Source organism: Gymnodraco acuticeps, unplaced genomic scaffold (genome assembly GCF_902827175.1).
Source record: "Gymnodraco acuticeps unplaced genomic scaffold, fGymAcu1.1, whole genome shotgun sequence".
NCBI lineage: Eukaryota > Metazoa > Chordata > Actinopteri > Perciformes > Bathydraconidae > Gymnodraco > Gymnodraco acuticeps.
The window spans coordinates 946,608-970,852 of record NW_022990747.1 but is presented as its reverse complement, the minus strand read 5'-3'; the positions used below and the strand labels follow the sequence as shown (position 1 = coordinate 970,852).

At 40.4% G+C, this 24,245-nt stretch overlaps 1 protein-coding gene across 2 annotated transcripts in view; it reads left to right on the top strand.

Moving 5' to 3' along the window:
• The window catches only part of LOC117556709 (MAM domain-containing glycosylphosphatidylinositol anchor protein 1), a 198,876-nt gene that overhangs the window by 153,861 nt on the left and 20,770 nt on the right, over positions 1-24,245 (top strand). For both annotated transcript variants that reach the window (XM_034232201.1, XM_034232200.1), the window contains exons 12-16: positions 2,941-3,121; positions 3,248-3,271; positions 8,719-8,871; positions 9,049-9,210; positions 19,286-19,416. In XM_034232201.1, coding sequence (XP_034088092.1) covers positions 2,941-3,121; positions 3,248-3,271; positions 8,719-8,871; positions 9,049-9,210; positions 19,286-19,416 — 651 coding nt within the window. The remainder of the gene's footprint in view (positions 1-2,940; positions 3,122-3,247; positions 3,272-8,718; positions 8,872-9,048; positions 9,211-19,285; positions 19,417-24,245) is intronic.

The window sequence follows — 24,245 nt, the reverse complement described above, 5'->3', positions numbered from 1 at the left end:
CCTGCTCAAAAGTTAGATCTCTTTATTCATTCCGTGTTAGCTGATGCTGCTAACTAGAGAGATATCTGCTGGGTGCAATTTTGGAATCAACCAAAAATATGTGGATCACACCCACTGCATTACAACAGGTGTCCTGTGTGCAAAGGTCATAGCCATCAAGTAAACGTCTTGTGCTCAGAATTTGCTAGGAAAATGTAAATGGGGTAGCAGATTGGAGGGTTCTTTGACACAATTAACATTTATTCAAAAAGTGAACATTATTTTGTTATTTGTTTAGAGAAAATGTGTTTTTTATCTGGGAGAAAAGATTATATCGCCTCGGTTGCTGTTGTGCATGGCGGGAGAAGGATGTTCCATGACTGGCAAGAGAGGGTGAAAAGTTGGAAAAACTGAAAACTGGAAACAGACAGACTGGCACTGTGAAAAGAAGATTTAACAGCCATTAGTGGCATAGGGCCTGGTGAGGAAGGGAGGATTTGATTCCAAGTGTGTTGCCCAGCACAAACTTGCAGAGACCAGGCTGTGGCTGCCATATGGGTCTGGCATAATAATTGGACTCATACCAAATGATATGCAGCCTGTGCAGGAGTCAACATGGTCTTGTCAATAGAAATGATTAGCACAGTCTAGCTAGAGTTTGAATTCGTGGTGGGAGCAGTAGACATCCAACTGGAATAGCTCACTTGAACTTGAGTGTCTGAGGACAGGAGAAAAAGCAGAAGTCACCGTGGAGATGTCAGAACATACAGTACTGAAGCAATTATAGGGAAAATAATGGCATGCATCAGTGTATGACCTGCCAAACTGTTACCTATTTGGACTGGAGTAGCTGAATAGAAGCAGCACAACAACAATGCACTTTATCATTGTTATTTATACACTTTCCACAAATATCCCACAAAAATGGAATAGACAAAAATGGTTAATATAACTTTTTTATACTTTGCTTTTTGATCTTTTATATCAATTGTACGTGTGTTGGAAGGGCTTTGTGCCTGTGGACATTTACCACACACACACACACACACACACACACACACACACACACACACACACACACACACACACACACACACACACACACACACACACACACACAGAGGAGACGGCGGAGAGAACGCGCTCCGAGGTGTGGTTAAACTTTACCCGTCTCGATGCTTGTTGCCTAAAGTGCAATAAGAGTTTAGCATGTAAGGGCGGTAACACGAGCAATTTGTCTAAACATTTAGCAAAAGTGCACCACATTCAGACGGAGGAATGTACCGGGTTCCACTGTATTTCTAGTAGCTCTGTAGCCCCATCCACGAGTAACGTTTCCACGTCAGGTGTTATGTATGCTAGCAGCAACACACGGAGTTAACTACATTATACAAACATGGGCTAATGATTAGAGGTAACTGAGTTATTTATTATGTTAGTTTTGTTCACAATTCGTTTAGTTAGTTTACCTTATTTTTTTCTCCAAAATAACCGATAAAAGTACAGTTAAAAGACCGGACCGATAAGCGCTATCGATAAAAGTAGTAGTAGCCTACCGTTAAAACCTTAACGATACCCATCCCTACACACACACACAAACACACACACACACACACACACACACACTCACACAACTACGTCCACTTATGCTGCATGCATTACCTGATAATGGCATGCTGTGGGTGTACTAAGGTGTTATGCTGGAGTGGCTGACCTAATGCATTAGATTGAGCTCACTGCAGGTCTTTAAGTAGCTGGGATCAGAGGCAGATACACAGCTAATGGCTCATTCTCTCTGTGGGTGGAATAACACAGCGTTAGCTCTATTAAAAGTGGTGCTAACTAAAAAAAAAAACACCTAACTCAACTTTCAAAAAATGAGGAGACAACTACTGGACTACATTTACATCATAGCCATTTGTATTTCCGTATTCGTTTCTGTAATAAACAGCCAATCCTTTTTTAAAAGCTTAGGATTTAAACTGCAAAGTGAAATACATATTTCTTTAGATTATACTGATACAGGTTATATTTATTGAGTCTATGTTTTCAGAGCTTTGGGCAATATTACATTGTGTTGCATATCACAGTAACATCATTTTTTAAAGGAGAGTATGTTTCGGTGGTAATTCTTTTGACAGCTGTTTAGCTTGAAACAAGTATGCAGTCCAAGATAGCTACAATCCAAGTCTTGGGGTATTTTGACTGGCTGTGAGCCCAGAACTGGCTGTACTGTATGCCCATGGGAAATTCCATTGACAGTAAATTGAAAGGCCAGAAAGCGTGTGCAATAGGAAGAGTAAAATAATATGACGATATAGTGATTCATAAGCTTTGTGTAAATAAAGGATTGGTGCTTCTGCAATACGAAGCAAATATCTTTGATCAGTCTTTTAGAGAAATGCTTTGATCATATCTGAGCAGTAGGCATTTCTGTCAGGAGGTTCACTTTTTCTGTTTATATAAACGTACATCATCACTGTAATTCTAGGATCAGTTAATATCACTGTGAGAATATTAACAGTTGGAGATGAACTGAAGCTTTGTGTCTGCATATCAACATAACATGGTAGAGATAAAAGTGAAGAAGACATAAAGAAAAATAAACGTTTCTCCGTATGATACGGGGCTGTGGCTCAGTGGATACTGTGCTGGACTTCAAATCAGGGGATAGCAAGTTCGAGTCCCACTGCAGTCAGCATGTCGTTGTGTCCCTGGCAAGACACTTTACCTCAAATTGCTCTTGTGGGGATTGTCCACAGTACTGAATGTATGTAAGTCGCTTTGGATAAAAGCGTCTAACAAATGACATGTAATGTAATATAATGATATCCTGGTGATCATCTTTTGTTGTGCAATGTATTTTCTTTGTACTGTTTTATGCAAGCTTTTGCATATTTGTTAAGTATACGTTTTAAAATGTCTACATCTTCCCTGCTCGTGTGTGTGTCCCCTCTCTAGAACAAGCAGAATGTGCTCTCAAAGCAGATAGACCTCAAGGGCAAGGAGCCAGAGAAGGGTGTGCTGCTGTCCCACACCATATCAGACCTGAGGATCCCTCTGTCCTACGAGGTCCGACTGGCACCCATCACCACCTACAGCACCGGGGAGTACGCCAGTCGCATCATACAGTACTCAGAGCGTAAGTCTTATTGTAAACTAGTAACTACCAAACATTTTTGTAACGTAATTATCTTTCATTTTTAGATACATATTGACAATGTACAAAGCATGTTGACTAAGCATAGCTGATTTTGTTTCCAAACAGCCTACACCTACCCAAGACCTTCAGGTGAGACTTCTCTCTTAACTTCAATCTTCTGGTTTTTAAGGTTAAGCCTGGTGTTATGTCATGATTGAGGATAGGGTGTTGAAGTCAGGAGTGCACGTTCACATTTTACTGGCTAATTAAGCTTTAATGGTGAAATCAATATCAGCACCATTTTGTAAAGGCAAAGTTTGGCATGACCCTGCCTTGTTTTTTATTACATCTTGAGAGTGGGGGACAGTGGAGAGAAATAAATAAAAGGATCAGTGTCATTTAATATGTCATCTAAGTTTGGTAACATTAGAACGATATGAGACCGGTTAATACAAAAGGTTAATGAGCAAAATACTTCAAACACACTTGACGATACTACCTTAAAGGTGTGCCTCCTTTATCCCTGTTAGCTCCCCTCTCGCAAGTCCTTCACTCCCTGCTTCTCATCCTCACTCTTGCAATCCTTCTCTCTTTACAGTAAATTGCATCTTGTCTATTTTCTTCATTAAGAGACACCCCACATTTTTTCTGGCAGGAGTGGCAGTTGGCTCAGCCAGGGTGAAGCAATTAAAACAACAACAGATTGGAACAGACTGCGAGAACAACAGTGCAAATAGAAAGGAGCCCATGTAGTGGGGCTGGGTGTGAATAGTAATAGATTAGCTGCAGTGCTGGAATTGGGCCGGTACTCACCGGTACGCAGTACCGGCACTTCTGGTTCTGACCCATGGAGTACCGGTACTTCTTGCTCAGTACCGGCATGCTGGCGGTACTCCGGTACTCATGCACCGTGCCAGTACTCAACACTCTCCCGCCGTTCTTATTATACATCCATATATATATATATACAGCCGCCCGGTACTCAGTAGATGCGTCATGAGGTGCCGAACGGACATTCTCATCGCTCTAACCGCTGGAGTTTCACAGCGGCTGTCAGCTGTTTACTCCTGTCATTCAAACAGAACGTGCTGGAGAGGGGGCGGGGCTTATCTTCTCCATGTAAATACTGTGGTGGAAACGACTATGTCAAAATTAACCTATTTGACCGTGATTTAATAGTAATACACGTTTCAAAATAATAATAATAATAATGCCGAAGTAACAACATACTGAAAACTGTTAGTAAAACCATGTTTTAATGCTTTACAATTTACATACCTAGATGCACGTGTGTTGTGTTTATGCAGTGCAACTCCCACCCAGTGGGTGGCTATGTAGAGTGATAGAACAGAGCAGGCACGCCCCCGAGAGAAGGAAAGCAAGTCACGTCACAAATTAGCATTTCTAAAATGTTAGCTTGGATTAATAAAAGTGCAAAAAGACAGCGGTTGTCGCCGGAAGAAACTTCAAATACAGAGAATGCTGTGCCTGTGTTGGAAATTGTGTCTGATGGGGAGCTTTCTTTGGTTGATCCTCCTGCTCCAAGTTCTAGTGCATTAGCATTAGCACTAGCTCCGCCGCCTCCTCCAGAGCCTCTAACGTTAGCTGCTGCTGGCGCAACTGCCACCACCAACACCGGGCAAAGCGATGCACCTGACTGCTGGACAACGGACCAGGTGCAATATTTTTGCAAGACCAATGCATGGCTCCTTCTTAAAGATAAGAAGCTAGGATGTCGGATATGCAGAGATGTCAAATCTTTGGGAATACACACTGGACAAGGACTGAAACTGTCAACTGAATGGGGTGAGTGTGCAGTGTCTCATTTCGGTGTTGACAAGGGCAAACAACAAGCTAGCCTGAGAAAAAAATCAAAGAACATAAAGAATCACAAGCCCATGTAAAAGCTGCTGACATCCTTACATCTGCTTCACGTGAAACTATTCAACATCAAGTGCAGTCTATGCATAAATCTGAATTAGACACCACTATCAGAGTTTTTCGAACGGCATATAAAATTGGCAAACATAGCCGGCCATTCACAGACATGCCAATTGATTTGAATGTACAGAAACTGAATGGGCTGAACGTGGGCAGGGTTTTGCACTCCAATAAAACCTGTGGCGAAATCATCGACCACATAGCTCATGAGCTGAAGAAAAAAATGTCAAAAGACATTACAGAAAACCAAAGAAAACTCTGTGTTTTGGTCGATGAATCTACCACTATTAGTGGTAAAACGGTGCTTGTTGTGTGTCTACGCTCAGCATTAGCTGATGCTGAGCCCGAAACGTTTTTTTTGGGAGCTGATCGAGTTGGATGGAACAACGGCTGATGACATCACAAAGGCGTTAATGGAGTGTCTTGGAAGAGATTTTAACGAGGACTTTTTAGGTCAGTGTTTCGTTTCTTTTGCATGTGATGGGGCTTCAGTCATGCTAGGGAAGAGAACAGGCGTTGCTACCCAGTTGTGTAGTAAATTCCCAAGCCTGTTTGTGTGGCACTGCTCCAATCATCGTCTAGAGCTGGCAGTTGGGGATGTGGTCAAGGAGGTCTCAGGGCTCAATCATTTCCAGATCTTTTTTGACAAACTCTATTCCTTGTTCCATGCCTCCCCCAAAAATCAGAGGCAGTTAGCGCAGTGTGCGCAAGCAGTCGGACAGCGTCTCCTGGTGATAGGGCGTGTTTTGTCCATCCGCTGGGTGGCTTCAAGTGAAAGGAGCATCAGAGCAGTCTGGGAAAACTACCGAGTGCTTCATGATCACTTCACAAATGCTGCAAACGACACGAGCAGGGATTCCAGAGACAGAGCAAAGTACAAGGGCCTGGATGATGTGCTCACATCTGCAACGTTTGTCAGCAATCTGGGACTGATGTACGATGCGCTCACAGAGCTCAGCGACCTCTCTCGGCAACTCCAAAAAAGAGAGATGACACTGCCTACAGCAGATAGGCTCTTAACTCGAGAAATACGAGTTTTTGAATCCATGGTCACCATGCCTGGCCCACACATGACTACAGTTCATACAGCTCTAGCTGAGAAGTCCTTCAAGGGTGTTGCCCTGCGTGAGAATGGCAGGCTTGTACAGATTCATGCAGGTCAGTTTTTCCGCAGTATGGTAGAGAATCTGAGACACAGAATGACTTCCACAACCTCCTCTCATGTCAGCACAAGAGAAATCCCATTACATGGCCGGGAGGCCCGGGACAATCAGCTAATCCAGGACATGAAAGTTATCCATCCTGGAAGTTGGCCTGAAGAGGAGTTAGACGTACAGTATGGGGACGTAGAGGTGCTACGTTTGTGTGAAGTGCTGAAAGTGGACAGAAGAGAGAGACTGTTCAGGGCTTTCGCGAATACAAGGAAACCAGGGCATCCCGTACACCTGCTGCCATGGAGCCTCTACTGAAAGCAGTCCGAACCATCGCTGTCTCCACTAGTGAGTGTGAGCGGGCATTCAGCTGCATGAACGATATCCTTACTGCAAAAAGGAATGCTCTCTCTGTCAGCCGACTGTCCAGCCTGGTTTTCATTAAATGTAATGGACCATCACTAGGACAGTTCAATCTGGAACAGTATGTGAGGTCCTGGCTGGCAAAGGGAAGGAGAAGTGCTGATGAAAGAGCCTGTCCAGCTCCAGCCCCTGATACTGATGTCCCCAAGGCCTTCTGGAGCCTTTTCTAACAATGTGAAGTATATTGCAAAGCAGCTCACCCAGTGAAAAGACTTTTGGCATAATGTGCCGATTTGTACAGATCCTGGAGATAGAAGGACTTCAGACCAACCAGGGAGTTATCTGATCAGCTTGGTGTTCAATGTAACTCTTTACCATGGCTCAGACTTTGTTACTTGCAGTTACAGTTTCTCATTTTAGATTGTGCACATTTTGCATTTGTTTTTACATGTTCTTTGTTCATGCTCTTTATCATTTTTCTGAGTTGGAAAGTTAGATTGCATCATAGTTTACTTTATACATATTTGTATTCTTCAGTGGTGAAGTATATTGCAAAGCAGCTCAGCCATGTGAGAAGACTTTTGGCACTTTTTCGTTTTTCGTTTTCTGAGTTGGAAAGTTAGATTGCATTCAAAATGTACAGAAATACTTAATTTTGTTAAAGCTTTTTATAAAAAATGCTTCTGACCAGAGTTTTGTTTCCTTGTCATTAATGTTGAACACCACCAGAGGGGCTCTCACCTGAAAGGTCTCTGCTTCATGTGTCTTCAGCAGAAGATCTAGACTTTGATTGCTATATTTTCAGTTAATATTGACCTTACTGAGCTTTAGCCATATCCGCTGCCTATCATAAAAAATGTTAAGTACAGTGAACCTTTCTAAAATATACAGTAGTAAAGAGACAAACCCACCAGCATTATAGTAGCCAAATTCTTGTTTGTGGGCTGTATATATAAAATTGACTTGAAAAAGTTGCTGATTTTAGAGTACTGGCACCTTTTTCATTCCAATTCAAGCACTGATTAGCTGACTGAAACAAAGAAGCACAAACGAGCCATCCTCGTGGGTATCCCAGGCCATATGCATCTGCACTGCAGCGGACTGTGTGAGTGCTTGGGAAGCTCTCACAGAATCTGTCAGCTTGGATGGTTTTCGATAGCTGTCGTTGAACTCGTTTGCCTCTATTTCCATTTGTTTGGTGAGTCTGTGATAATGGCAGAGCACTCCAGATGGGCTAATGGAGGGGATGACATACTGTAGAGAGAAGCCCTTCTATCTGGCTTAACAAGACACGTCACCATCACGGCTAATGGCATTTCTCTTTCCACGTGTTTTTGTTAAAATGATATATTTTTCTCCATTTCGTTGTATGTGATTAAATCAAAAAGTAAAAGTTCTAAACGTGCCAAAAAAAATCTGCCTTACATATCTCACACATATTTCACAATGTATACAAATTCAAGATCCCATTTTCCCCGTTTAGAGAAGTTGTAGCGCTTTGCATGGAAGACTCTTCTTTAATGAATGTATGTTGGTCTTTTGTCCCTTGTTATAAGCAGCCTTTAAAGTGTTAACAAGTGTCATGAAATAAAGAATAACGAACTACCTCTAGCTTAAACCCAATAAAAGATCAATAGCTTTTACCCTAAGTATTTTGTTCCAATGTCTATATATTGTTCTCCATAATATCTCCAGCCTTACCTTGTTTTTTCGTCAGAAGTCTTTTAAGAGTTAAACCTATTAACACATTTATCTTCCTTTTTTTATGTCTAGCTTTTCTACATTTGACATGGCCTGGCCTAATCATAGTTACCTTTAAAGTGTTCTGCATGTAAGAGTCATGCATCAGAATGTGCATAATATGCATAATTCACTTTAAGTTTCACATTATACACCCTTCCTCCCACATTGTGCCTATCACTTTGTCAGTAATTGCCTGGCTGTCTGATCTTCACATTTGAATTGCATATTGCAGAGGTTATTATATAGCTATATCGTTGCCATTAATATTACGGTAAAAGTGGGTCGGGAAAAAAAACCTGAAGATTATGTCATCGGCAGTTTGTGATGTCAAATGCTTTAAATGTCACTGATAAAAAATGTTTTTCTTGTTTTTTCTCCACATACACACACACCTCCCAGACCATGTGTGTGGTTTTGAGGATCAGAGGATCTGTGGTTTCTCTCAAGACCGGAGTGATGTCTTCGACTGGACGAGACAAAATCACCTATCCCAGAATCCCAAGCGATCTGCCAATACCGGACCCGATACTGACCGCAGTGGAACCAAGGAAGGTGAGGAAACCAGGGAAAGATTGTATTTACAGTGTCAGTTATGTATTGTCGTCAAAGTATTACAGCGACAGGGCTGTATATAATACACAATGCACAATTGTACAGCATTGTAATTACATGACTTTGTTCTGTTTCATTCGATCCTCGGACAATAGAGTGTTGTCTTATACGTTTCAGGGTACTACATGTACATTGAAGCATCACGGCCGCGCACTGAAGGGGACAAGGCTCGTCTGCTTTCTCCACTTTTTAATGTGACCTCAGTCAGAGGCCCCAAGGGCTCCGGCAGAGTCCCATACTGTGTTGCTTTCTACTACCACATGAAGGGCAAGCATATTGGTGAGTAATACAACAAAACATAATTTGTCTCTCAAAAACACAAATGGTTATACAGTAGTGGGCACGCTCATACTCATTTCAATCGTGGTTCTCATATAGCTGAGCACCTGTCAAAGCTGAACTCTTGACCCCCGCTTGTAGAGCTTGTCAGAAACAACATTGTATGTGTGTGTATGTGTGGGAGTGAGAAGGAGGGGGTAGGGGCGTTACTAAAGTTCTGTTTGTTTCTTCTTGTGCCTCAGTGTGTATTTGGAGGTGGCTGAAGGGGGCAGTGGGTGTGTGATTAATGGTAGTGGCAAGACACAATCAGTCATTTGGGGGAGCTGTTCATCATAATATGCTCCGTCACACAGCTAGAATGCATACATCTTGTAGCCAACACACCTGCACACACACTTTGACACAGGAATGGATTCACACAAAAAACGTACAGTAGAAGTTGCAAATACATAAAGGCACAAACACACATTTGTTCACAGACACGCACACATACACAATGTTGATTTATGTGTCCATAGCACAAGCCTGCAGACTTCACTGTAACATTTGTTACATTCTGACCTGCCCTGCCTCCTAAGGATATTATAGTGTGTGGAAGGGCACAACGTTGGTGTGTGTGTGTGTGTGTTTGTGTTTGTGTGTGTGTATGTGTGTGTGTGTGTGTGTGTGTGTGTGTGTGTGTGTGTGTGTGTGTGTGTGTGTGTGTGTGTGTGTGTATGTGTGTGTGTGTGTGTGTGTGTGTGTGTGCAAAACAAGGAGACGAGTAAATGCTAAATCAGTCACGGAGCGCTTGCTTACGATTAGTACATTCTGTTTGCAGTTATGCCCAGCGCTGCTACAAGTCCTCTCTCAATTTACTCTGTTGTTTTCCCAGTCTCTTCCAATCTGTTGTCACTTTAATTGCCTTACCTTGGCAGAGCTCACACTCCTGCCAGGAAGACACTGTGTGACTCTTAATGATCAAAAGAAACAAGACGAGGATAAGAAAGAGGGGTCAGTGAGAGGAGAGACGAGACTAGAAGAGTGAGGGAAGGACGGGGGTGGGCAAGCCTTGGGTAGGAAGAGAAAGCTCTAATGAAGAGGAAGGGAGAGCAAGCAAAGAGGATGGTAGGAAAAAGAGATGGACAAAGAATGAAGTGCAAGAACAAAGGAAGCATGAGCAAACAAGTATGAAGAGGCATTGAAGGGAGCAAAAAAAAAGAAGCCTAGAATGGAGAGCTGCAGTAGAGGCCATACACTTGTTAATGTTCAGAAGTAGTGAGAGGATGGTGAGTTATCCTGAAGCACTCTAACAAGTTTCAATGTACTCAATCGTATAGTGTTCAAGTACTGTCAATTGTAAAAGGGCTGTATAAAGCATTAAGGTACTTTGACACAAAGACATTTTTAGAAATGCTGTAGAAATGTTACTCTTTTCTTACCCACATATACTTTAGCTGTTTTATAATCATGGTTTCATGTGGATATGAAACACGTGAAAATATTTTTGAGGATTTTCAATTTGAAAAGAAAGCATATGATCTTTGAGGAGTTCAGATGTTTGGGTAGCAAATAGGCTAACACTGCAAATAAAGACCTCCCCATGTGATGTGTTTTGTTGTTCACCTTAATGTGCTTCTCTTTGGGCTTGCTGGCAGCAACAATAAACCACATTTAATTAGTTTTGTTTGGCATTAGGTAGTATTTTAGATTGGCTCAGATTTGCAGAGTGCCAATGGCAAGCTTTCCTAAAATCACTGGATTATATTCACTTCACAGTTATGGATAGCAAATTAGAGTTTGGGGTTGTTTAAATGTTGTATGCAGCTGTGGATTGTACTTTTTATTACTTTTAATTAGTTTGCTGTACAAATATTTACAGAACTAGAAGAGAATGGGGTGCCTGTGTGTCAGATAAAACGCTTTGAAACGTTTTATGTCAACACTCATTTTCGAAAAACCTTCTGATAAGCTTGTTGTCTAGCAAGGTTTAGCTAAGCCTAGATTTTACCTTTTTCTTTTGCTGCTGAATTGATTATCTAATCAGACATTTTATAAACGTTTTTTTGCTTGTTGTTTGGCGGCAAAATCTATAGTGTTGGCTCTCAGTTTAACACACCAGAATACGAAAACACAGCATCCCTCTTTAGGCGCAGATTATGGGCAGAGGGACAGGAGATCCCATGCAGGCCTTCTTTTGATTATAAATGTATCTTTTATTTAAGGCAAGGCAAGGCAAGTTTATTTATATAGCACTTTTCAACACAAGGCAATTCAAAGTGCTTTACAAAAAATGAAAGACATTAAGAAAATGGCATTTAAAATCAGTCATTAAAAAGAAAAGCTAATAAAATAAACATTAAAAGAAAAAATACATGGATAAAAGTTACAGTGCAGTCTAAGATATGAATAGTTCAATTAAAAGCAGCGACAAAAAGAAAAGTCTTCAGCCTGGATTTAAAAGTAGTCAGAGTTGCAGCGGACCTGCAGGTTTCAGGGAGTTTGTTCCAGATATTTGGAGCATAATAACTGAACGCTGCTTTACCATGTTTAGTTCTGACTCTGGGGACAGAAAGCTGACCAGTCCCTGAAGACCTGAGAGATCTGGATGGTTCATAATTTAGCAGGAGGTCAGAAATGTATTTTGGGCCTAAACCATTCAGTGCTTTATAAACCAGCAGCAGTATTTTGAAATCTATTCTTTGACACACAGGAAGCCAGTGTAAAGACTTCAGAACAGGAGTGATGTGATCCACTTTCTTAGTGTTAGTGAGGACTCGAGCAGCAGCGTTCTGAATCAGCTGCAGCTTTCTAATAGATGTTTTAGTGAGACCTGTGAAGACACCATTGCAGTAGTCGAGTCTACTGAAGATAAAAGCATGGACAAGTTTTTTCCAAATCCTGCTGTGACATTAGTCTTTTAATCCTAGATATATTCTTTAGGTGATAGTAGGCTGATTTAGTAACTGTTTTAATGTGACTGTTGAAACTCAGGTCAGAGTCCATGACTACACCTAGATTTCTGGCTTTATCTGTTGTTTTGAACATTGCAGACTGAAGCTCAGCGCTAACTTTTATACGTTCTGCCTTCGCTCTAAAAACCATTACCATTACCTAAGTTAAAAAAGTGTGTGTGTGTGTGTGTGTGTGTGTGTGTGTGTGTGTGTGTGTGTACATCTGACTGTGTGTGTGGCTGTGTTTCTTTGCTGTCCTCCTCACTAACGTTTGTACGAACAAGTAGCCCTGATAGAGTTGTGCTTTCTCCTCTGCCTCTCTGACATTAAAACACTCTCTGCTGTCCCTCGGTCCAATCAATAGACTGCTTATCAGAGTGCTCTTCATTTTCTCGTGTGTGTGTGTGTGTGTGTGTGTGTGTGTGTGTGTGTGTGTGTGTGTGTGTGTGTGTGTGTGTGTGTGTGTGTGTGTGGTGTGTGTGTGTGTGTGTGTGTGTGTGTGTGTGTGTGTGGTGTGTGTGTGAGGGTGAGACAGGAGAATGGGTGGTGAATGAGGAAGGAGACAACAAGGCTTAGTAATGTGGAGGTAGAATGACAGAGTGGTGGTGATACAGGTGAGAGCGGGCTACACCAGCATTAGTTATGGTTTCCTTCCATTATATTCCTACAATGACACCCATATCCTTTCAGATGTAATGTGACAGTTGCATGTGACACTTTTATGAGGCTATTCCAGCTGCAATATCAGTACATCATTTTTACAACAAGTATTCTGCTGTTTGTACCTGCACGGAGCATAGACAACCTCAAAATAATCCTGCTGTTAAAGCAATAGTATGATGTTTTATAGAACATTTTTGCTTTTTTTGTTAACTTTGATCAGAAGATCAATACCACCATGATACACTGTAGCCTATGTCTGTTAAATAAGATATTTACTTAACTTGGGATAAAGACCAGAAACAAATAGAAACAGTCTGGAACAAGAAAGTCCATCTTCATCTTTATATAGGGCGGTGGTGGCGAAGTCCATAGGGACTTGGCTTGGCAACTAGAAGGTCACTAGTTCAAGTCCCGGAAAGACCAAGTGCTACCGAGGTGTCCCTGAGCAAGGCACCGTTCCCGACACTGCTCCCCGGGCACCGTACATAATGGCAGCCCACTGCTCCTAACACTAGGATGGGTCAAATGCAGAGAAACCGTTTCGTTACATAGTACCTCCTTTCGAGGGGGCATCTGCAGTCTCCGAAGCCTGATAAGGATGTGTGTGTACAAAACACAACAAACTCTTACTGATATGTGATGGGTCCAGGCTCAAGGGCGTATGGCACTCTCAACTCTTTCCAGGACATGTCGGGGGCCCTGCCTGCCAGTAGCTTTGCCGATATCTGTGTTGATAGGTAATAGATTAAGAGCGGTGAATCATAGAAAACAGGAAGCGCTCAAACGTTTGTGTGAGTGTATCTAATTTAGCAGTGATTCCATGTCAGCCACAGCTTGTTACAAAAAACATGACTGATAGTGTGTTTAACAAACTTAAACTAGCTTTATTAAATGTCAGGTCTTTGGCAGGAAAAACATTTTTAATCAATGATTTTATCACTGAGCACAATCTCGATTTTATGTTTTTAACAGAAACTTGGATTGAACAAAATAACAGTGCAGCTGTTCTTATCGAATCAACCCCTCCCAACTTTAGTTTTATGAGTCAGGAAAGAATGCATAAGAAAGGGGGTGGAGTTGCTATTCTGTTCAATGATTCCCTTCAATGCAGGAAGACATCGTATGGAAACTTTGATTCTTTTGAATATGTGGCCCTTCGGCTGAAATGCTCCTCTCGAGCTCTGTTCCTAAATATCTATAGACCACCCAAATACTGTGCAAGCTTTTTTGATGACTTTACTGAACTGCTGTCTATAGTGTGTATTGACTTTGACCGTCTAGTCATTGTTGGTGATTTTAACATCCATGTTGACAACCCCCAGGACAGAGGGGCTAAAGAACTGTTTTGTGTTCTTGATAGCTATGGACTGACTCAGCATGTGACGGAGCCCACGCACAATAAGGGGCACACTCTGGACTTAATTATCTCAAAGGGTGTGAATATCTCTAAGGTTGTGGTGACTGATGTTGCACTCTCTGACCATTCCTGTGTTTTCTTTGAGAGCTCTATTTCTGTTCACAAAAATGTTCAAAAAGAGGTAACCACAAAGCGATATTTAACTGAAAATACTAGGGAAATGTTTACTCAGAATTTCTCTTCCACACTTGCCCCTGCCAACATCTCAGTAAATGAGCTAGTAGATCATTTTAATTCAAAAATTAAAAATGTTATAGATGCCATTGCTCCAACTAAGGTAAAGGAAGTGTCTGGCAAGAAAATATCTCCATGGAGAAAGGCCATGAGCGTGAAAACAGAAAAAAGAGAATGTCGAAAAGCTGAACGCAGGTGGCGAAAAACAAATCTCCAGGTTCACTTTGAAATCTATAAAGAGAGACTTGGCCTTTATAATTTGGAATTGAAAAACGCACGACAATCGTTCTTCTCTGACATCATTACCAAAAACAAAAACAACGCACGTGCCTTGTTTGCTACCGTCGACAGACTAACTAACCCCCCAGTGTCAGTAGCCTCTGAATTTCTATCCACCAGGGCGTGCAATGATTTTGCCTCCTTTTTCACTGACAAAATTCAGAAAATCAGACAAGCAGTCAGTGCCTCTGCATCAGGAACAGCAAATGTGTTGTCCCTATCTCCACTTAACATCAATTCAGACATCATGACACAATTCCATCAGATTAATGATAAAAACCTAGAGGACATTATTCAACTTCTGAAATCCTCCTCTTGCTGCCTTGATATTATTCCAACAGGATTTTTCAAAGATGTTTTGCCTTGCATGGCCTCAGATCTACTTCATATAGTAAACAAATCTCTTCACTCAGGTATTTTTCCACAGGCCCTGAAAACTACAGTCATTAAGCCGCTCTTAAAAAAGAATAATCTAGATGCTTCAGTAATGAACAATTACAGGCCCATATCAAACCTGCCATTTCTAGGTAAAATCATTGAAAAAGTTGTTTTTCAACAGTTGAGTAATTTCTTGCATTTAAATAACTGTTTTGATGTGTTCCAGTCAGGCTTTCGTCCAAACCACAGCACTGAGACTGCTCTTGTAAAGGTCTTTAATGACATCCACTTAAACACAGACAGTGGCAGAACTTCAGTGTTAGTATTATTAGATCTCAGTGCTGCGTTTGACACTGTTGACCACAGCATATTACTAGACCGACTGGAGAACTGGGTGGGACTTTCGGAAACAGTTCTAAATTGGTTTGAATCCTACTTAAAGGACAGAAACAACTTTGTTTCTATAGGTAAATACACATCTGAGTTGACAAATATGACATGTGGGGTTCCTCAAGGCTCCATCTTGGGGCCTCTTCTCTTTAACATCTACATGCTACCACTGGCTCAGATAATGAAGAACAACAAAATAAGTTACCATAGCTATGCAGATGACACACAAATTTACGTAACAATTTCACCAGGAGACTATGCTCCAATTCAAACACTGAGTAAGTGCATTGAACAAGTCAATGACTGGATGTGTCAGAACTTTCTCCAATTAAACAAAGATAAAACTGAGGTAATGGTTTTTGGAGCCAAGGCAGAACGTATACAAGTTAGCGCTGAGCTTCAGTGTGCAATGTTCAAAACAACAGATAAAACCAGAAATCTAGGTGTAGTCATGGACTCTGACCTGAGTTTCAACAGTCACATTAAAACTGTTACTAAATCAGCCTACTATCACCTAAAGAACATATCTAGGATTAAAAGACTAATGTCACAGCAGGATTTGGAAAAACTTGTCCATGCTTTTATCTTCAGTAGACTCGACTACTGCAATGGTGTCTTCACAGGTCTCACTAAAAAATCTATTAGGAAGCTGCAACTAATTCAGAACGCTGCTGCTCGAGTCCTCACTAACACTAAGAAAGTGGATCACATCACTCCAGTTCTGAAGTCTTTACACTGGCTTCCTGTGTGTCAAAGAATAGATTTCAAAATACTGCTGCTGGTTTATAAAGCACTGAATGGTTTAGGCCCAAAATACATTTCTGACCTCCTGCTAAATTATGAACCATCCAGATCTCTCAGGTCTTCAGGGACTGGTCAGCTTTCTGTCCCCAGAGTCAGAACTAAACATGGTAAAGCAGCGTTCAGTTATTATGCTCCAAATATCTGGAACAAACTCCCAGAAACCTGCAGGTCCGCTACAACTCTGACTACTTTTAAATCCAGGCTGAAGACTTTTCTTTTTGTCGCTGCTTTTAATTGAACTATTCATATCTTAGACTGCACTGTAACTTTTATCCATGTACTTTTTTCTTTTAATGTTTAATTGACAGCACTGTAACTTTTATCCATGTATTTTTTCTTTTAATGTTTATTTTATTAGCTTTTCTTTTTAATGACTGATTTTAAATGCCATTTTCTTAATCTCTTTCATTTTTTGTAAAGCACTTTGAATTGCCTTGTGTTGAAAAGTGCTATATAAATAAACTTGCCTTGCCTTGCCTTGCCTTGCCTTACCTACCTGTACTACGTAATGACAATAAGTTGAATCACCATCACCACCATATAAAGTGTAATGATCTACTTTATTACAGTATGGTATACCAACTGTTCAGTGGTAGACAAAAGAGCTCTCGGAGACTTTAACATAGCATGGTAAAATCTGACTTCCCCTGCCCTCACTGGAAGACTTATTCAGATCACGCTGCCTCCACAGAGCCAGCAGCATTGTGAGGGATGCAAGTAACCCCACCACCATCTCTTCTCTCTGTTGCCATCTGCAAGACGCTACAGGGCAACAAGGACCCACACTTACAGGCTCCAAAACAGCTTTTTACCCCACAGCCATCACTGAACTGAACTCCACAATCGCTGTAACTAAATATGCAATACTTGAAATGCCATTGAGTTCTACGTTTTTTGATATACCGATTATATTTCTTGATGTGCCAATGTAACTGTTACCTTTTAATTTTTCTTTTTAATTACTATGGAAGGTGAGCTTGCGTTCATGTGTCATATGTTACATTAACTGTTTCAAAAGCCTCACAGCATTCGTCATTACACAATGGGGGCAATGAAAATAAAGCCATTATTTTCTATAATCTATAAAAGTAGTTTTAATAACATCTTGTTTGTCTAGCTTCAGGTTCATATTGAACACACAGACATGGGAAATTGATCTTATTATCCTAAAGAAAATAATTGGATGAGTGTATTTCCTACAATGAATTATAGAAAGACCATGAGTAGACTGAAATCCATTGAGTTTGACAAATAGGACATCAGATATAGATCATAAAACATATTTGTATTAATACATTTCAGTCATGTTTCATCATATCAAGGTGCATACAGTACTGTTTGGAAACTGGAAAAGTCAAGTTTTTTTATTTGCAGATTTAAATTTGATCAAAAGTTAATTTAATTGGGTGTTTTTAACACAATTGACTGATAGTCTCTCTATACCACGCACACAGATACCCCCAACATGTTATTCAATAAACAGCCCACTTCCCTTAGTCACGCATCTGTTGTGACAGAGTAGGAAGCTAATTACCACCAGCCTACTGCTTATAAGAAGGTTTGAAGATCATTAGCTGAAAGATATCCATACACACAAATTAATTACAAACATTTGTGTTCACACGCAAGCATACAGCCACATGAACATACTCATCTTTATGTGCACACACACACACATGTACATTAGATAACACACACACTATATAATACACCAATACGGTTCCCCCTGTCTGCGTGTTTGTTTAAGAGACTGGTGGTTGGTTAATGTTCCAATTAGGAGCTGGCTGAGGATCGTTAAGAAGATGAATTGCTCTCTCACACCTTACAGACCCAAGAGAGAAAAAAAGAGAGAGAGGGAGACTATTGGATCACGTCCTTATGCCTCGAATGGTGCCACTCTCTCTAAATTGTTTCCAGGACTCAAGACAATTGATTTTTATATCATGTGTCGACAGTACAAAAATAAATTAAGGATTTACCAAACATCCTGTGACAGTGATGTGTCTAATATAAACTAACAAAAGATTAAACAAAATGAGCCACATCTCCTTTTCATAATTTTCTCTCTCTGACTTCCTCTCTTCCTTCCTACTGGCGGCTGTCCTTTTGCTCTATTGTACAAATAAAACTATCCACTGGACTGTCAATGGAGAGTTCGAGACATATCAGTACTCATCCACATTTCATTTCCACCTAAATGTCATCCACATAGTATCTGACCTTAAAGCCTCACTCTACCACATGCAGTGCACTTGTTACCGTTTGCTATAATAAATGACATCACGTCCACGGCACAGCCTTGATTCTGACCATAAAAGTAAATGCAATTTGAAATATGTAGTGCTCAAATGCAATTCTAGCAGAGTATGTGCTGCTTGGAGCTTGGTCCCCTGGATTTTCTGAATAAAATCCTTAATTCTCTATCTGACATTTAATGTTGAAAATTTGACATCAGCTTGGGCTATTTGGGTTGGGTAGATTTATGCGAATGACAGAGAAAGAAAAGAGCTAGCCGCTTGTACAGTAAATTGTGGCAGGGCTAAGACATGGTGTAGTTTCACTGAGATGAAAGTACAATCAAATATCTTCTGTTTCTCTCGCGAGTGTAACATTACGTACGGTAAGATCTATCATGAGTTGCATACTTATCTGAATAAAGCTGATTAATAGGTGTACAGTATATAATAGGTATATATAATTGGGATTGAAGCATCTGAACTGATTACATGGCTCAGATCAACATACATGTATTTCATTAATGTGTCCACTGTTTATTATGTAATTCAACATGTGTTTCTTTCTGAATTAAAAGATAAAAATATGTGTTGAAGTCCGTCGAAATAAGTCATTAAATGTGGGTCAATATATGCAAATGTTTTGTCGTTTGGATTTCAATAATCTTAAAACGTGAAGCAGTTTAACATACAGCAGCTCAGAATTATTAGCTCATTGACAGTTCACTACAGTTTCTAATGATCTGTACTCTGTGTGTGTGGCTGTGTGTGCCTATGCATGCATGTGTGGTTATCTTTCACAGGCTCCCTCAATGTGCTTCTGAGAGTGAGAAGCATTGCCTCTGTGGACTCGGTGGCCTGGTCGAAGTCTGGTCACCAGGGCCCGGACTGGAGGAGAGCATTCTTTGACATCAGCCCCAGTGGACCCTTTCAGGTAAAAGCTTGGCGATTGCTTTTCTTCCCAACAACAATATGGCAGTAAAGACATGTCTTGTACTTGGCAGTATAATGGAGCAGTATAATGCTTAAGTTTTGGGAAAATACTGAATGTGCTCTTCCAATATCAGAGTAGCGCATGACAGGATGTATGATTACCTAGAAGAGCGTCAGGACACACTGTTTTAGGCATATGATCTATGTGACAATGATTAACATGATGATTCAGCCTCTATGGAGATAGACATATGACTGTCGTGTGTTTTGCTTACGTGGGCCTTAGTAAGCACTGAACTAAGCACAGAATACTGCTTTGAACCGGTATTCTGCATCTGACTGAATAACACCCTCTCTTGTATATAAGCATGGGAAGGACACTGTTCTGGGAACTATTTGTCCCATGCAGCTCTGTGTGTGATGACTAATAAATACAGGATAATAAATACATGTATCCTGATATTGAAGCTCAAGCCGGTGACGAGTGATATTTTCATAACATTGAGGAATAAGTCTGTCATTAAAAAAATGCGTAGAACAGCATAGGGACGGTTACCTACTATAAGAGGTTTCTTACAGCTGTAACGCTCTCTCCACACTTGCACCCACGCTGCTGAGATATGCTTAAAGGGATGACCTGGTCAACTTTTGAGAGTCGAGTACTGTTTGCTAGATGTTGAAAGACCTCACCCGCTGAATTAGAATAACCCTCCAGCTCTCGCCTCTTGACAGTACATTTCTACCACGTGGAGACAGCATTGTCAGGTCTGCTAAGACTTGCTCCAAGTAAAATAAGAAAGAAAAATGGAATAACACACTTTTTTGTTCCCTGTAATCCTCTCTCACATCTGAAACATTTCCTTTGTGTCTTTCCCCAACGCCTCCACTGCAGCCCAGATATATCAGGGTTTATACTCTGGTGGCTTTTGAGAATCAAGGGAATTGTAAAAGAATTTAAAACTTTGCTTGAATTTTTATAAATGTTTTAGAAGAAACTGTCTCTCCACATGACATTTAAAGTTCCAAAGAACCAGCATCAAATTCAGACTTTATTTTAAGACCCCTGAGCTATTGACTATACAGTAATGTCAGAGTTACCAGATATATAAAATATATATTTTTTTCTTTTCTTGGTTGAGGCATAAAGTAATACATTTAAGTTGTTCACATCGGAGTGGTGGAAAGGTTAGATCAAGAACTCAAGCTCTCTGTTGGCAGGCATCTGAGTCTCAGGAAGGAAGCAATGAGAGAGTTTGCCCACTGGAATCAATAGTATCACATTCTTATATATCAAGCCACACAAATGTATGACAATAATATAACCAATGAAGTCAATGTAAAATATGAAGAATATAAATCAAACCCAGTCTTTTAAATGAGAGTCTTGGGTGCTTTTTTCTTTTATTAAATAAATGTTGGTACAATATTTTGACATTTTAGTACTGAGGGAGGTATTGATAAATTAGGGCCTTTGACTGAACATTCAGCACCAAGCCTATCCATATAACCAGAGGATTATTCGCTTCTACAAGAATGTGCTGATCTCAGGGTGGAGAACAAGGTTTCACACCGATTAGACCCATTGGCATCTGTAGATACACATCAAAAAGAATATGACAAATACAAATGTGTAAATAAATCAGGTAAGCCAAATTAAATGTACTTTTCTACTTCAAGTCATTACAAATTGAAACAACACAATTTCAAAAGCCCTAACATTGTTATGTTTACCATTTTCTTAGAGATGTGAAAGTTTCCAAGCTCAAACAGGGTGTTCGATTGCATAACAAGACTAGAAGTGTAATTACAGCATCAAGTGACAACATCAGCAATGATCCATGTCGTTTCCACTTTGAGAGATATTGAGTTTTAAAGTGAAGAGGGAAAGAGAGCAAAGGTATCATCGGTACTCTGAATCGACCAATACCCTGAGTCAGTATCAGAATCCCTATTAGCATAGAGACAGTCAGATCAGTGCATATAGTATTTTTGCGGAGTGTAGGTCATTTTACAAGAGTCCATTTTCAGATTTGACATTCCTTGCATTTTTCTATGATTTCAGTCTGAATGCACAGGTGCATCATGGGAACCAATGTACTGCAATAATATTTATATTACAATACAAAGAGCTTACACCTGCGCCCATTCCTAGACTGCCATGTTTAATTTGCTGATACAAGAATATTTACTTACTGAAGTTGCTTCTAGGTTTTAAGTATTTACAAACCGATATGAACCAGGTCTCCTATCTAAATTCTTATCAAATTTGTGGGATAAAACCTTCCTGAACTATAATATTTACATGCAAGTTTATCAGAGGTTTAAGTCCACTATACAGTTTCAGTCAATTGTGGGAGAAAATGGACTGGGAGACATAACAGAGCCAGCGCCTGTGTTTGAGCACTGTCTGTTGACACATCATTGAAGTCCCTCTGGCTCTATGGCAGCTGCATTTGCAGTAAGCTCTCTCCTGTTGGGATGTGGCCGAGTAAACTTTATGACTCAGTCTTTCTTTCTGACTGTAAACTATGCTTCCTCTCACTCATTTCCCACCTTTTTTTTCAAACTCACCATGTCTCTTTGTAATTGTGTGTTTATATGTGTGTGCCTCAGCAAGTTTACAACCCATCAGAGAGGGGGAAAAAAGTGTGGGCAAAAAATGATGATGGGTTTGGTTTTGCGTGCCTCTATCCTCCGGTGTGTGTTTCTCAATATCTCTCTTTTTTTCTGTTTGGTCTCTTTATCTCTGCGTATCTTTCTCTCTTGCCCTGTGGTGGGACAGGCTGACCATTTGGGTCGATACTTGCGCTGGTTTGCCTCAAATAGTCCCTGTCTCAAGGCTGATTACTAATGGCTCTAAAATCAACAAACCCAGCAAAGAGAGTCCTCAACTGTTCATACAATCACCCCGAAACACACACCTCTTCTGTCCATATATCTGTGTATAAGATTTTACACACAAACACATTTACATACACACACACTGAGTCACATCCACAAAAATGCACACATACAGACAACTCTTTTTTAAACACAGACACACACACACACACACACACACACTCACACACACACACACACACACACATACTCACACACACACACACACACACACACACACACACACACACACACACACACACACACACACACACACACACACACACACACAAACACCCACACAAACACAAACTAGTCTCCTATCCCCTGCAGCAATTAGCTATGACAGGTCAATTAACAGGCTTATTTATGAGCAGGGGATGCCTGCTAGTTGTGTTGTAATGATTCCAGATACTCTCTGTACGTGCATGGGGGAAATTGTATCCATGATGAATGTGGGCTGAAGGCCTTCGCTAGGGGCTGCATTTGCTCTTCATTAACTATGCCTCTGCAACACCATGTTTCTTTCACCATTAAAGGGGAAATTAAGTCGGAAACAGTGGGCTTACAGTATATTTTAGGGATCCTTGGATGGTGCAGATTTTATTGTATTTGCATGTTAACGAGTATCTTAGACAAAACTTTTAAACTGCTGCACAAACACAAACATACTTAGTTTACAGTACGATGTAATTATCCTAAGTGTTTGGATATGGGGCGCAAAAAGTGTGAATGGTTAAATATTTGTCTTAAAAAAAAATTCGGATATCCAGCAACCGTTCCCAATGCACCTCATGGTAGAAACAGCAGGTTGGTCATGTCTAACCAAAAACTAGTATTATTCAGTATATTAAGAGTTGTAATTAAACAAGAGCATGGCCATCAACACAACATGTGTGTAAGTTAAGGAAAGCAACACGCAATAATGATCAGAAAAAATATATAATTATCCGTTTAAAAGAAATATCTTCATGAGCTACCAAGCAGATGTTTAAAGAGGTGTGTGTGTGTGTGTGGGGGGGGGTGTCTGTGTGTATTTGTGTTTGTGTGTGTATGTGATTATACTCACAACACTGTTTATGTTCAGATGTTTCCCTTAGTTACATTCAGTGAAAACATGTTACTTTTCATAAAAAAGGATTCTGAAAGGATTGAAATCAAGTTACATAGTACATTGCAATTACGGGATTTTATCCAGTGGAGTTTATCCCGTCAAACTTTCACTTAAGTTTACATGAGGTGGTTTAATAGCAATAATTTATATTCCAACACTAAAGCAGACTGAAGTCTTTATGTGTTTCAGTGTTTTATCATTTGAAATAGGGGATGTCATAACTAAAGTCCAAGGTTAGCCAAAGAGTAAAACACAGACTAAGGACCAATTGTGCAAAACCATTAAGAGCTATACATAGAAACTGCCAACCCCACTTAACATACATATGTGCTGATAGACACACACATAGTGCAGATGCTTGCAAACCCACCACTCCTACACACAAACATACAACGTACAGTATAAACACACTCAGGAGAGACAGACAACAGGGAAATAATTGTCCTTCCAACACTGTGGCTATGCAGCATTAAAGCAGGCAGCTTAATTGGTCTGGACACCTTCACCTTCTGATAATAGATGATACAGTCAAGAAGGAAGCGACCGCGAGGAGAACCATGCATATGTTTGTGAGCAAGGTAGGAGGTTTTATAGACATGAAACATATAATGACGCTGTGTGAGTAAAATGGAATAAGACACATGAAAGTGTGTTCGTCTCATCAATAAAGCACTTAATCAGTGCATTTTAAATATTCATCCCCCATTTGTATCGTGACTCAGGTGGGGCAGGATGGATGGATAGATGAGAAGGGATGCATGCAAGAGGGGGATTGTCTCCTTGGCAACTGAATATTGCTTTATACATGACCAAGTTTTCATTTCACTCTCCCTTTC